The sequence below is a fragment of the Rhamphochromis sp. 'chilingali' genome (genome assembly GCF_963969265.1).
Source record: "Rhamphochromis sp. 'chilingali' genome assembly, chromosome: 7".
Taxonomy (NCBI): domain Eukaryota; kingdom Metazoa; phylum Chordata; class Actinopteri; order Cichliformes; family Cichlidae; genus Rhamphochromis; species Rhamphochromis sp. 'chilingali'.
The window spans coordinates 7568625-7583015 of NC_137934.1; the positions used below are offsets into that span (position 1 = coordinate 7568625).

Consider the following 14391-nt stretch of genomic DNA (forward strand, 5'->3'; position numbering starts at 1 on the left):
GCCAAGAATGAGTGTGCAATCAAGGTGTTTAGAGAGTGCACTAAAAAATCCGTGGAAGAATGAGGGTTCATCAACATTTGGACCGTATATACTTACAATACATAGTTTTTTGTTCAATATTGATAGTTTAATAATTAGAAATCTACCCTCTGGATCTATAACTGTATCGAGTACTGTAAAATTAACATTTTTATGTATTAAAATTGCTACTCCCCGTTGTCTAGAATTATAACAGGCTGCAAACACGTTAGGAAACTCAGGTGTTTTAAGTTCATTTAAACCTGTGACAGGTTTGTGAGTTTCTTGTAATAAAACAACATCTGCCTGTAGTTTTTTAAGCTGGTTAAATATCTTTAACCTCTTTCTTCTGGTGCCAGCTCCATTTACATTCCATGTGACAAACCTCAGCATGCCCATAATTGTGTGTGTATGTCTAATGATGTACGCTGGGTGTTTCGTTTAGACAGGTGGAGAGAATGTGGAAACATCCCTTGTTTGTAAATAGAAAGAGAAAAAGAAGTGTGGTGAGAGGCTCCATAAGTCTGACTATGTGTGTGAATATTCACTAATATGAACAAGCGTGGCTTGCTTATGTGTCCTGCAAGTCTGTGCGTGCTGTTAGGCTGTTGTAAATGTGCTGCCCTTGAGCTGATGTGTTTGCGTGATCGTGGTGTGAAAATATGGAGAAATAGAGGGTGTTGTTTGTAGGTGAGTGGGGAAGTAGGTGACCACAGCAGTGAAAGACAAGAGAAAGAAAGAAACCACCTGAACTGTGAGCAACAACAACAAAAAAGAAACGAAACGGAAACATTCCAATTAAAGCAATGACGGAGGGTGACGGTGTTATATCTGCTATGACATCATATTGATATTACTAGGTTAAACCCATGTTAAAGGGGAAAGTGTGAATGAATAAGAAAAGAGTGTAGCGGGTTCTTATCTGGAGTGCAGTTAATATAACCACGGTGTGGTGCCGAGGTCGCGGTAAAGCTGTCCGTCCACGTAGAGCCGGTCCACGGCGATGACAGCACGGGAGCCTTTCTGGATGAAGCTACGTCGAACTGGGAACAGGACCTTGCGTCGTTCCAGGATCTCTTTGGGGAACTGGTCGTTCACGCTGAAGTCCGTTCCTTTCAGCTCTCTGCCGCGACTCTTCACCTGTTCCTTCTGTTTGAATTGACCGAATTTGGCCACAATAGGCCGTGGTCTCCCGGTCCGCGACCGCGCGCCCCCCAAGCGATGTACTCTATCGAAGTTGATGTTCTTTACGGTGTCCTCCGGCAGCTTCAGGTGGATTTTGATGAAGCTTTTCACCGTTGCCTCTGCGTCCTCTCCGGCAGTTTCTGGAATACCAGAAAACACAAGATTATCTCTCATGCTACGGGCTTGTAGATCGATAACGGACTCTTTTATTTTTTTATTTTCAATGTTTAGCTGGGTCGGTGAGAGATTTGACCGACTCCCGTAGCGTGGCATTTTCAGCGGCAAGCGATTCCACCTGCTGCTGGCTGAATTCCAGGGATTCTCTCAGAGATTTAAATTCCCGGTGTAAAATCTCCACCAGGGACAGCCTCGCATCGAAACTGGACAATCGCTTGTCGATTGACTCCAGGATGTCTGCGATGTCTTTGCCGGCAGGCGATGTTGTACCGGGGGAGTCTGCCGGGCGACATCTCTTTGATGACGGCGTCTCAATTTTGGCTGGGGAAGATGCACTCTGGGCCTTCTTCATTACTAAATCTTGAAAACAGCGGTCGATGTAATCTTGGAGAGCGTCTAAACTCTCCCCGTTGTCCTCCAGGGTGTTAGAGATGATAAAACAGATGTTGTTAGTTATGACAATTGATTAGTATATTTGGTAATACTGAAGCTTGAAAAACATTTGTTAAACTCTATGCTACCATTTGCTTTTTTTCCGCCAAAATCTCCGGCGTCTGACGTCACCTACAACATGGGTCGCTTACCTTGTCCGTCACTTACCTTTCCAAAGGAGGATCCTGGAGAGACAAATCTCCTATATCTAAAAACTCTCTCTGCCTCTTTCACACTCGCTCGCTCTGTCTAGCTGGCATTACCATCACTCTCAAAACTTTCCCCTCTTCCCAAAAAACCAAATCCCACATGTTGACTTTTTTTTAAATTGGTCGACATGGTACATTTTTCCATCGATAGGAAAGCGGTGACTTTTTTTTCTTTCTTTACTGTTTTCACGCTTTCCTTAGAAAATGCTTAAAAAACACACACACACACACAAAACATGACACAGTATTTAGAAAAAAAGCATGGCTTATATATATTATCATAACTCTGGATCTACTGGCCTGTAATTCAAATTTAAAAACTTTGCAATATTTTCAGTTTTAGCATTTATATTCACTGTTGACTGTAACTACGCTCAAAGTGTTAATGCTATCTTATTTTAATAAACAACACTGTCATATGCAAAACTAGGGTGGCAAGGGATCATTTTAGGGTGGCACTTGCCACCCCATGCCACCCTTCTAGATCCGCCCCTGCATAGAAATTAATCTATTCTGACAATAACACAGTTTGACAGACCTAAAACTCTGTCATTGTTTGGGGCTGCATTTCAGCCTGTAGGGTTGGGGATCTTGTCAAAATTGACAGAATTATGAACTCATCAGCATCTTATTTTGAGCCACAACACAATGCAATGTCATCTGGGAAATCTGATTGACAACAGCTTCATTTTTAAGCATGGCAGTGATCCCAAGCACACTGCCAATGCAGAAAGCACATACCTGGATAGAGAAACAGAATGAAACACTTTCAGTCATAGATTGGCCTCCCCAAAACCAGGACCTCAACGTTATTGAAGCCGTGTGGGATCATCTTTGACAGAATGGAATAAAAGGCAGCCAAAATCCAAAGAAGAATTTTTAATGTTTTTTAAGAAGCCTGGACAACTATTCAGAAATGAGAAGGAAGCTTGTCTAAGAGGGTTCTGGCTGTGTTGAAAAAAAAAAAAAGGTGGTCCTACCAAATATTGATCTTCAAGCTCTTTTTTTTTTTGTCTTATATACAGTATTTCCAAGTATGTTTGCACATTTTTCAAAAAAATCCCTGCACTTACTTTCCAAAACACAAATAACAGTGGCTTGAGATTTTTACACAGTACTGTAAATTATTGATTACTCGGAAGAGGAGCACTTTGGTTTACTAAAGTCTCGATGTAAGGCACAAAAAAGTCAGATTGTCACGGTTTGGCATGGCAGACCGTGGGGATGTGGGGAAGGAGGACCCAGGCGCGGTGCTCTGTGTATAAACAGTGCGTTTATTTACATTGAATAAAACAATAACAGTAAATCCCCGTGCTCTCCCGTGTCGTGTCTTCCCAAAAAGTCCGTGCTCCGTGTTCTCCACTCTCGTGTGTCCACACACACCCAGTGCCTGCAGCCCTCCGATGTTCCATGCTTCTCCTGAGGGGAAAATAACAGAGGCAGCCGTCAAGACACTTAATTCCAGTAGGCATACACTCACAGACTTAACTAAGCAGAAGACTAACGTGGAGTCTCATGGAATGATCCAGCGTTGGTGGGAGCTCCAAGACTCTCCTAAGTAGCTCCCCCAACGAGCCCTGATCAGCGGCAGGTGTGTAGCTTCGGGTGTGGCCAGTCCCCTAGCAGGGCCACACCCACCAGGCCTGAATGCGCCTGTAAACCAGTGTACATACACACCTGCACCCATACACACACACACTCACATCTACAAGCATGGAAAAGAGCAGCAGCAACACCAAAAATACATATAATATCACCAGTCCATGACTGCCCAGGCCTGACACAGATAGTGTTTTATACATTTCCTGCTTAAAGAGCAGTTTTCCTTATACTGAATCACTAGAAGCACCAAAGTGGCTCAGCTGATTAGTATGTCACAGGAAAAACAGAGAAGAGGGTTTTCAACATGTGTTCATTCACATAGGTTATGAACAGTTTGACTTCTTCATTTGCATAGCTCACCAGCCTTTGTTAATAATGACAGTAGATGGAGAGCTTTAAGTTTGACTGTAGGCCTGGGTGCAATTCCCCCCTCCAGGGGCAAGGGTACCTAGACCCGGTTTGTAGAGTACGCTTGGGGAGTGTGATCGTGTGTACAGCGTCTCTTTATGTCTGTCTCCACGTTGGTTGAGTGTGGAGTGAGTGCATATGAGAGTATGAGGGTGGGAATGGATGTTTGTGTCTGTGTGTGCCTGTATGTCTGTGTCTATATGTCAGGTTGGGTATCAGACGCCACCTCTCTGGGGACACCTCAGGCCCTCCAAGGTTTGGAGGCCTATCTCCACCCACCACCACTTCCCCTGCCGGTGGCGGACTCCCTCAGGTGTCGGTGTGTTGGTGGTTCTTTGTGTCTGGGGGTGGGCGTCCGGGTACACACCGGCTCACTCCTTGGCGGCCGCTTGTCGGGGCCTGGGGCCTGGGGCTCGCTCGGGCCCCTTTGGAGGTGGGGTGCCCCCGGCCTCTCGGCCTGGGGCTCGGTCACTCAGGCACAGCTGGGGGCCGGCGGAGCTCACGGGCGCGTCACTGCAACTCCCCCTGACTTCTGCTCCGCGGCTGCTGGGCGAGCCCTCATCTGGGACTCTCCTCAGCTCTTACTGGAACAGTGGCGCGGCTGCCCCTCTGTTGGTCTTCCATGGTCTCTTGTGTTCTGGGGGCCTCTGGATGTCTGGAGTTTTGATCTCCTCCATACCCGCTTCACACCCTGGAGGACGGGGCTGTGGCCCCCCCACACTCCCTAGCAGATCATTACATGGAGAAACCTTTGGAATGCAAGCGTGCTGATCCACACAGGTATGCACACATGGGTATTCACAGACACGGACTAAAGCTTTCTTGGCTGCTGCCTCAAAGCACACTGTGCGCTGTCTATCTTGCGTGCTGCACAATATCGTTTATTATTTAGTAAATATTGATATCTATGACTAGCTAGTTTATTGTGATGGTGCTTTGTTTTCTCTATTATTATGTTGCTCTTTGTTGTTTGCTGTCTCCTCTGTTTGTTTTTTTTTGTTTGTTTTTTTTTTTTTCTCCATACAGGTGACCCAGGAGTTCTTTTTTTTTTTTTCTCTCTCTTCCCCCCCCCTTCTCACCGTCTCTTCTCCCCTTTGGTTTTCTTTCTTTCTCTCCCCCTCTTTCTCTCATTCATTCCCCCTGTCCTATTTATTTAAAAAAAAAAAAAAAAAAAAAAAATGACAAAGGATGAACTGAAGCTCTGCCATCACGTAATGTCGCATACTGCTGTTTCTGATGTCATTTAGAAAAGAAAAAAAAAAAAAAGTTTGACTGTAGGCTCCCGCTGCTCTGCATTACTGTTTCTTTATGTATACTCAGCAAAAGTTGGAAAAATCCTTGTCACATTTTACATCCCCTAATTCTTAGATTTACACAACTCACTTTGTGGCTGATTTACATTAAGTTGCCTTTATTACCCTAAACGCTGCATGTGTGCAATGAGCTGAAAAAGGCAAGAGGGAGGAAATGATGCCTGTGAGGTTCTGCTACGTGCCACACACTGCAGAAGGCTGCATTAAGTTGAGCTTGGGGCAAGTACTTTGCTAAACCAGACTGTAGTAGGCAAGCTAACAAATTCTCTCTGAATGTGCAAACCACAACTTAACTCTGAAAGCCCAAAATACTACCATCATACCTACACTCAGAAAAATAAAGGTGCCAACTGGAACCAAAAGTGGTTCTTTAGACTGATGCCATAGAAGAACCTTTTTTGGTGCCACAAAGAACCTTTCAAACATATGGTTCTTTGAAGAACCATTTCTTTCAGTGGTTCATTGAAGAACCATTAAAGGTGCCCCAAAGAACCATCAAGAAATGGTTCTTTGGGGCACCTTTAATGGTTTTTCAAAGAACCATTTTTAAAAAGGTTCTTCAAATGGTTCTTTAAAAGAACCATTTTAAAGAACCTTTTTTGAGTGGTTCTTTAAAAAACCATTTTAAATCTTTCAAAATAAAATGCATCATAAATTGAATTTGAGCAGGGTAAAATAAATACGAGCACAGCATAGACATATATTAATGGTTTATTGTCATTTTGTAGTTACCAAAAGACAAAAAGGCATTTTAACCCTCAGCACAACATCACTACTAATACATGTCACATATTAGTGTTTTAAACAGTAATAATTAAATATATTGGCTATACTAATATATATATATATATATATATATATATATATATATATATATATATATATATATATATAATACTATATCTACAGATAACACAACAAATAATACATGTATTGTTTAATTAATAAAACATCAGAAAGTGATAAAACACATTAGAAATAGCTTCATAACAGACCAATAAATCAACACATTTTCATCAGCAGATGTTTGCATGTTCAGTAAAAACATTTCAACAACAAGTTTATGATTAAAATGATCAATGAACTTCAGCCTTACGCTCTGTAATGTACTTTTCATGTTGTACTCATGGCCCTTTGTTAGTCCAGTTTAGGACAATGTCTCTGACGTATGTTTCATATCAAATATATGTCATATCAAAACAAGCCCACACCTGCAGTTGTTTCAGTTTTTCACTGGTGTTTCCTGTCAGCTGGTCAACCTCACTCAGGCGGACATCCATATCAGCCAACCAAACGACAAGTTCCTCCCTTTGTGCTTCAAATCCCTCCCACTCTGAGACAAGGAGCTGAAAGAGAGAGAAAAGAGTCAATTATAAAGAAGAGAGTAAAGTGAAACCCTCCTCAGAAGGTCTGACTCGCATACCTGCAGTTGACCTGTGATGGACTCCAGTTTGGCGTTCACGTCATCCCTCGCCGATGCCAGCAGCAGAGTCTGCAGGGTGCCCTGGAAGAGCTGAGTTAATGTTCGACTCCTCCTGGTCAGGCTCTCCAGCTGGATGACCCGAGGTCTCCCCTCTCGCCGCTGCCTCTGAACACACAAACACAAATTGCATCTGAAGCAGGAGGTGCAGATTTTTTTTGCTATTCTTTTCTAAATCCAGGCTTGATCACGTGGAGGTATTTGGAAAATTGTTTTGGCCAGTGGACGACTGTTGTCTTGCAGAAAGTCAAATCAATCAAACATATGCGATACACAATCAATTCACAAGAACACATTGTAAAAAATAAGTCCAGTTCTTGCCTGATTTCAAGTGAAATCTGCATCAAAACAGGGTGACAGAAGTAAAACGAGTGCACAAAGCCTCACTTTGTACAAGCCTGCTATTACAGTTCTCCTCTATGCAGACGACTTTCCTGTTTTCAAGGCACAACTTGGATCTGCTGTACGAATCTTATGGATACACACTAAATGAAATAATAGTGTGCATGACTCCAGATTCTGATCCCTCATCCTAATATGGTCCCAACATAGCAACAGCAATAATGCAAATGCTGAGGCTTCAAAATACAAAGTCCATAAACCAATGGCTGACATGGGTTTTATCATAAGGGTGATAAATATACAGATTTCAGTCTGTCTTAGAGATTTGATTTTCATTTACCTGCAGATGCACTATACGTACCTGCTCCATGGTTTTTCACAACATTTTGCATATCACTATTTAATACAGGAAGTACGTGAACTAAAACATGTCATCGGTCTTTGTGAGAGGACCATATTAATGAAACAAACCTCAATGACATCATAGGGATCCCTAAAGATGCTCCTGCTGCTTCTCTTCCTCCTCATCCTAAGCTTCCTTCTTCTTGTCCTCGCCTTCCATCCAATTGTAATTCAATCTAATTGTGTTTCTGCCCCTCCTCTTCCTCATTTTGTTGGAGCTGTGAACACAGTTAATGTGAATCTGGATTAATTTGTGCAAACAAGAAAAATCTACAGCTTTTTGGTCAGAGGTGCTCTTGTGATTTAAGCCGGGTAGAGTAGATTTATGTGTTGATGCTACCTGCTTCAGCTCTGGCTGCTGAGTGATATTTACACCCTGGCTGGATTACAAACTTTAACCATGTGCTGAACTTTGGCCCAGCGTTGATACCTCTTGTTAGTATAACGACCTCTTCTTAGCTTGTATGTATGATGTATGATGGTGGATAAATGAAATATACAAAAAAATTTAACTATATTACAAAAGAACATCTATCTTGGAAACATCAAATGACCGGAGCATAACTTGTCAACTAGTCCGAAACTAAGTTATGCAGGAACAGTCAAAGACACACCTTCTCATGTTTGAAACCATTGTTTGAAAGGTTCTTTGTGGCACCAAAAAAGGTTCTTCTATGGCATCAGTCTAAAGAACCACTTTCTATTCATTTCTATATAATTCTATTAGACAATAAAGAGTTATCTAATCTAATTATTCATTCAAAACTCTTATGCATAGCTGTATTTTATACAGCTCATACAGAATTCAAAGTACAGGTTCATGTGAGTATTTAATGTACGGCTCAGATCTACAGACTTTCAGAGTTTCTAGAGCAGACACAGAGCTCACGTCATAACAGGCTTCAGGCGCCATTTTAGTGACTTTAACAATATATTAAATTTTAATTTCGGTCTAGCTGACATTAGGTTATGTACGCAGCACGCAATTGAACCACATATTTTAGAAGCCAAAGGTTCAAATTAGCTGGGAGCAGCTTCACTTAATTATAACAGTGGTTTTGTTAGGAAAACTGTTTCTGTATACCGGATACTAAATTGCGCTGACCTCAACGGCTAACGTATCTAGCTAATCGCTACTGTTAGCACAACATTAACAGCAAGCTACAATGACGAGTAACAAAAACAAAACAGTAATAAGGTTTTAATGGAAATGTTTTACCTTTTCTAACAGTCCCAGAATCCACAGCTTCAAAGTCCAGCAGGTACTGAAGACTGTTATCCGCCTCGCTGTCACCGTCCGTGAGTTTTTTTTCCCGAAAGGTCAAGGCCCGCCGCTCGCACACTCTGTCTGCGCATGCGCATCCCAACGACTGACCCCCTAAGTCCGCTCCCGGGAGGTTATAGTATGACGTGTTCTGACGTCACTCTCTCTCCCTGTCATTTATTTGGCTCGAAACACATATTAACAAATTGCTCAGTGATGAACAACTACTCAGATCATTTACCTAAGTTGTGATTTGTCAAAACGAAGTGTGTGTTTATTACACTGACATTCTGTTCTGCAATTGTTATTTACTTGTATCTTATAATTTGACTTTACATACTGCTGGGTGGTTTGTAAAGTTTACAATAATTAGTATTATCATTATGCTGTATTTTCAAAAATATATAATAATCTCAAAAGTAATACCTTGGAGTAGAAAATGGTAATGCTTTATTAAAATTTAAAACTAAAGTACAGTATTTGAATGTGTGCATTGTGTCTACTGTTTGTTAACTCACCATATTCATAATGTGTTTGTGGGGTTAGGGGTGTGTGTGTGTGTGTGGGGGGGGGGGGGGGGGGGGGGTTAGGGTCTTTAGGCTTTGGCCCCCACCCTGCCACCAGTATATTTTTAAGCAAATATTTCTAACTTTTATTTGAATATTCAGTTTCCTACCATCTTCTCTTAAAGGGTAATTGCCAGGTAACCTGCCCTCCCCCTTCGCACACACATGCACACAAAGAAAACACACAGTATAATTCACAGCCTCATTATAGTGAATAAATATTTATGCCATTTACACCATCAAACTTAGATTGCTAAGGATGAAGAACCTTTTGTTCTTTAAAGAACCATTTGTAATAGCTGAAGAACCATCCACAAAATAAAAAGGTTCTTTGACGTATGATGGTTCTTTAAAGAACCATGAAGCCATCTGAAGAACCATTTAAGAACCATAATTTTTCCGAGTGTAGGGTGTTTAGCTCTGGGAGCAACACGGGTATCGCTGGAAGTTTTCCCAGGCTACAGTATCATGCCGACATTCTGAGCATTTGTAGTGAGCAGAGCTCCAGTATTCCTGGCCTTTCTTGTCACATTGTTGAAGCTCATATATTTTCTAGCAAACAGAAAAGTTCACAGAGGGCACAGGCTGACAGCACTAATTGGTGGATACCAGTTTGTTTGTTCTGGAAACGTCCCTGACAATAGCAGTGTGCTCAAAAGTAGAGGGGGGGAATGGAAAGAGAGAGAGTAGTAGGAGTGGTGGACGTGGGCTGAGACAAAAGCATGTGTCACAGTCTTTTCTGTCTGTTGAATGCGATAAGCATGTTTAGGTGGAAGACCTCAGAGGCAGTGGAATTGAGCCTTGATATAAAGAACACAGCTGTTTTCCTTCGCCGTTACATGTTGTGTTGTTTTACATTTGAATAAAAGATGCTGAAGATTAGTCTAGACATGTGATGGACTGATGCTTATATAGCTTTTTTACTCAAGCTGAGCACGTAAAGTGCTTTTGACAATAAGTCTCATTCACCCAATCACACACACATTTATACAATTCTTTTATCTGTGTCTAAGTGCTTTCTAACATTCACACACTCACACTCCAATGGATACATTGGGGCAACTCAGGGTTCAGTATCTTGCCCAAAGATCCTTTGGCAAGCACACTTGAGAACTCAGGGATCGAGCCAGTGACCTTCTGATTGGTACATGATACTGCTCCACCACCTAAACCACAGCCACCTCTTTTTTTGAAATGCAATGAAGCTTGTGCGTCATTCTGCCTTTCAGACTCTCATTCGTGCACCCTGCCTCCTCCCCATCTCTGTCTCACTCTGGTCACTCGAAGCATCATCCAAGCCTTCATCTTCTTCGCCAAACAGCTTAAATTAATTCTGTGTCTCAATAAATCATATTCAGTTCTTCAAATTGATCTCTCCTTATTGAAGTGCATATATGTGCTTAATCATTGGGAGGTATTTAACATTCTTCATTTAGCAAATTGAATAGTTTTGTTTCTGACTTCATGGTAATCTTGGCTAACCTGCTGCCTTCTCTAGGCTTATATAATATATTTAAGAGTAATGGCAGGGTTTTCATTTTTAGCAAGAAAACTGATCTCACCAAGTGTTGAAGTTCTCCTTTGAATCTGTGTGTGTAGTATTCTTTGTCCGTGCCTGCAGTGCTATGCCATCTCACTCACTTCTGGTTTTAGATTTTCTATTTGCTTTAGTGCCGGCCGCTGCCCTGGGGTTGAGGGAGAGGAAATAACTCAGGCAGAGTTCAGCAGAACAAAAACCATTTGGGTTAAAGTGACACGGTGAAATTCTGTTGGCTCTGCAGCATTACACCACCACCTAACTACAAAGCTTGCAGCTCGCAGGTTGAAGCCAGCCCGTTTTTTTCTGAAAAGAAACCAAATGAGGAAGAGAGGAAAGAGAGGGAGGGAAGAATTTCCTTAAAAGCTTTGAATCCATTTTTTTCCCTATCCCTTGGCAATGCAGTTCATAGATGGTTCATTGCTAGAAGATCTGAATAATGGGTTTGGACAGCATCTTTTGAGAAAGCACTGGAAGCCATGAGCCCACCAAACTCAATTACCAAATGTTCTGAGGATGTTTTGTATCAGTAATAATAGCATACAGCATGTTTTTCTTTTGTTTTTTTAAGCATTCTTCTCTTTCATTCTATGTCTAATATGTGGGTGTGCCCATTTCTAAAAATCTACTTTGATAATATAAACAAGCTCATTGTGCACGTGCAAAGTAAATTGCTTGATCTGATGGTAGCAATAAAATATGTTCATTTCATTTACAGTCGCCTGCCACCTGTTTGATTTGTTCCCTAAGCAGAGGCCAACTCACAAAATAATTCTTGCACCATAGAGAATTCGTCTGATGCTATTCTTTTGTATTTGTATGTGTAGACATGTGCAGGTCCTTTAATGTCATGTCATTTTTGTCTGCAAGCGATATATCTTGCTGTTGTGAACTTCATTCCCCATTGTGAATCATTCTCATTAGGGAACAGCGGTGGTAGATTGATCAGATGAGCCTGAGGACAGTCTGTTTTCTATTCATGAGTAGCATTGAATACAAATGAAGTTGTACTGCAAAAATGTACTGTGCTATGGAAAGTTTGATCCACCCTTTGTTTCTTTATATTTTGTCAGGAAACATAAGTGCAGCGATTAATTGAAAGACGTGCAAACATACGTACATATAAGGCACAGAGTTTGTAGAATTCTAAAATATTTGAAAGTCAATATTTGATTGAACTCTCTTAGGTAAGCTTTTTGAAGGACATTCAAAGCTCTCCTTTAGATGCTGGTAGAGCAGGCCGATATGACCAAAAATATTTATCACGATATACATTTGAAAATTTGCGATAACGATATAACTGACGATATAAATGACAAAATACTTTACAACTCTGCAACTTTATTAGTGCAAAAAAAAAACATCAATGTATTTTCACTTAAACAAGCAGCTTTTTTTATGTGCATCAAAGTTATATAAAAATGTAACAGTGCAAATGCAAATCCTTGCTGACAGTTTAACCAAAAGGCATTTCCAGTGGAAATTGGCCGACATATTCTCAGTATAACCAAGTATAACATCCACAAAACTTAAAAAGAGGTTATACACACACAATACGGTAATATTATGTTGTAGCACAGTACGTATCACTCCGCAAGGCTCCTGCCTACGATAGCCGTAATGCTCCGACAATCCATCAAGCTGTGCGGGTTCGTGGCTTAACAAAGTCGTACTAAAACATTTGACAGATTTTCGAGCGCCATGTACCACATAAAACTGTTTCGAGGTCAGTAAACACAACCAGAATTCATACATAAGGCACACGGGATTATAGGCACACTGTCGATTTTCAGAAAAATCAAAGGATTGATTTTAAGTGTGCAATGTTTTCCAAAAAACACGGTAATAACGACAGACCGCTAACATGCTCTACCAAAAATAGCGCTTTGTTGTGTATCTGACGGACGAGAGCTAAACCAGTTCCACATCACTGAAGTTGCAGCATTTTTACAAACCAATTCTGGTTTATCTGTTTCATTCGACGATCTGCTTTCGCCGCCATGCTTTTTCCGCCATGTGCGTATGAAAACAAAGGCACTGCGTATGCGCATTTTACCCATATTCTATCGCGATATTTCATTTTTCTATCGTTGCCAAACATTATACCGGTATTACCGTGAACGGTATGATATGGCCCAGCCCTAGATGCTGGCTTCCTTTTGTTCTGTTCTCTGTCAAGGTGATCCCACACTGCTTCAGTAATGTTGAGGTTGAGCTATGTGGAATCCAGTCCATGACTGATAGTACTCCAATGTATGTTTTTTCTAAAAAGGTATAATTTTACTTCATTATCCGTTTTTAGGATGTTTTTTGGTAATTTGTTTTTTTTTTTTAGTTTTCTTTAGTTTTTTTGTTTATTCTATATTCATCAGTTTTTACATGATCCCAAACACCATTTGCTGTAATGCAGCACCAAACCATGACCACTGTGTTTTACCAGTGGTTGTAGACACTCACTGTTGTACCTCTTTCCTGTTCATTACTGTGCACACTGACATTTGAACTAAAAATATGGATTAATCACTTGATATGAACTGTTGCTATTTAGTCCAATTCTTATGTAATTTCACACACCTCAGCCTTTTCTCCTCGTTGTCCTTCCTTAGGAATGCCGTCTTAACAGCCACCCTTCCAATGAGGCCATTTCAAGAATTAACTAAAGAGCCCGATGTATCTCTACTGTGTCAGGTCTTTTTACTTTTTCCATGACTTTTAAATACTTTTCATCTGCTGTAGACTTGCACTTTTTTTAAGAGGACACACCGCACACCATGCTGCGATATGCCAAAGTTTAGGTTAATTGCTCTCACTTTGTTGGTGCGAAAATATGTAAAGTTACAAGGAAAGTATTGAAAATTAGTAAAAAGAAAAAGAAAATAAAAAACTTTAAAAAGACATTAAGAAAACCTGGAGAACTATTGCTCAGGACTTTTAGATAGTATTATGGAGGTTTTGTGAATCTGAATTAAACAGTGTATATCTACAAGTTCCATCAATTTGAAATTTAGGCTTTGGTTTTGTCAGCGCTTTAACATTGGATCTATTGCCTGCATAAGTCTGTTTTTTGGCATTCATAGTCCTGGTGATGATATTAGCAAAGAAGACTGTCAATAGGGATGTCACTGTTGCACAAATCTAGCTGGCAAGCTATGTAAATATATTACAAAAAGAAACAATAAATGGCAACAAGTGTGGGCAACATTGGCACAGTTGTTAAGAACATTGCTATAGCCATATAGTCTGGTGTTCCAGAGCTACTAATGCAGCTTATGTGTCAAATGAAAATGGATGTGGCAGGACAAATGCATCACTCACTGCTGAATGCTTTGGGCAAAACATATTAGCCCCCTTCCAAACAGTAAATTAGCTAGCATGAACATAATATAAGGCTGAATGAATTAAGTAAAATGAACACAAATCATCACAATTTGTTTCCACGGAGACATTAAAAATCGA

General features: G+C 40.8%; 1 protein-coding gene across 1 annotated transcript; it reads right to left on the reverse strand.

The window, feature by feature from the left end:
• Positions 1-6331: 6331 nt before the first annotated feature.
• On the reverse strand, positions 6332-8927 carry LOC308400124 (uncharacterized protein). The gene is made up of 4 exons (XM_080887624.1): positions 8788-8927; positions 7638-7786; positions 6768-6932; positions 6332-6690 (listed from the first exon to the last, which is right to left on the reverse strand). The coding sequence occupies exons 2-4, from the start codon at positions 7692-7694 to the stop codon at positions 6523-6525; spliced, it is 390 nt and encodes a 129-aa protein (XP_080743750.1). The 5' UTR covers positions 7695-7786; positions 8788-8927; the 3' UTR covers positions 6332-6522.
• Positions 8928-14391: the final 5464 nt, after the last annotated feature.

Excerpts from the sequence above, each read along its gene's own strand:
- LOC308400124 (XM_080887624.1), bottom strand. The coding sequence starts at position 7,694 with ATGAGGAGGAAGAGAAGCAGCAGGAGCATCTTTAGGGATCCCTATGAT. Across the intron at positions 6,933-7,637 it reads ATCCCTATGATGTCATTGAG|AGGCAGCGGCGAGAGGGGAG; the intron begins GTTTGTTTCATT and ends TTGTGTGTTCAG. Across the intron at positions 6,691-6,767 it reads CCATCACAGGTCAACTGCAG|CTCCTTGTCTCAGAGTGGGA; the intron begins GTATGCGAGTCA and ends TCTCTCTTTCAG.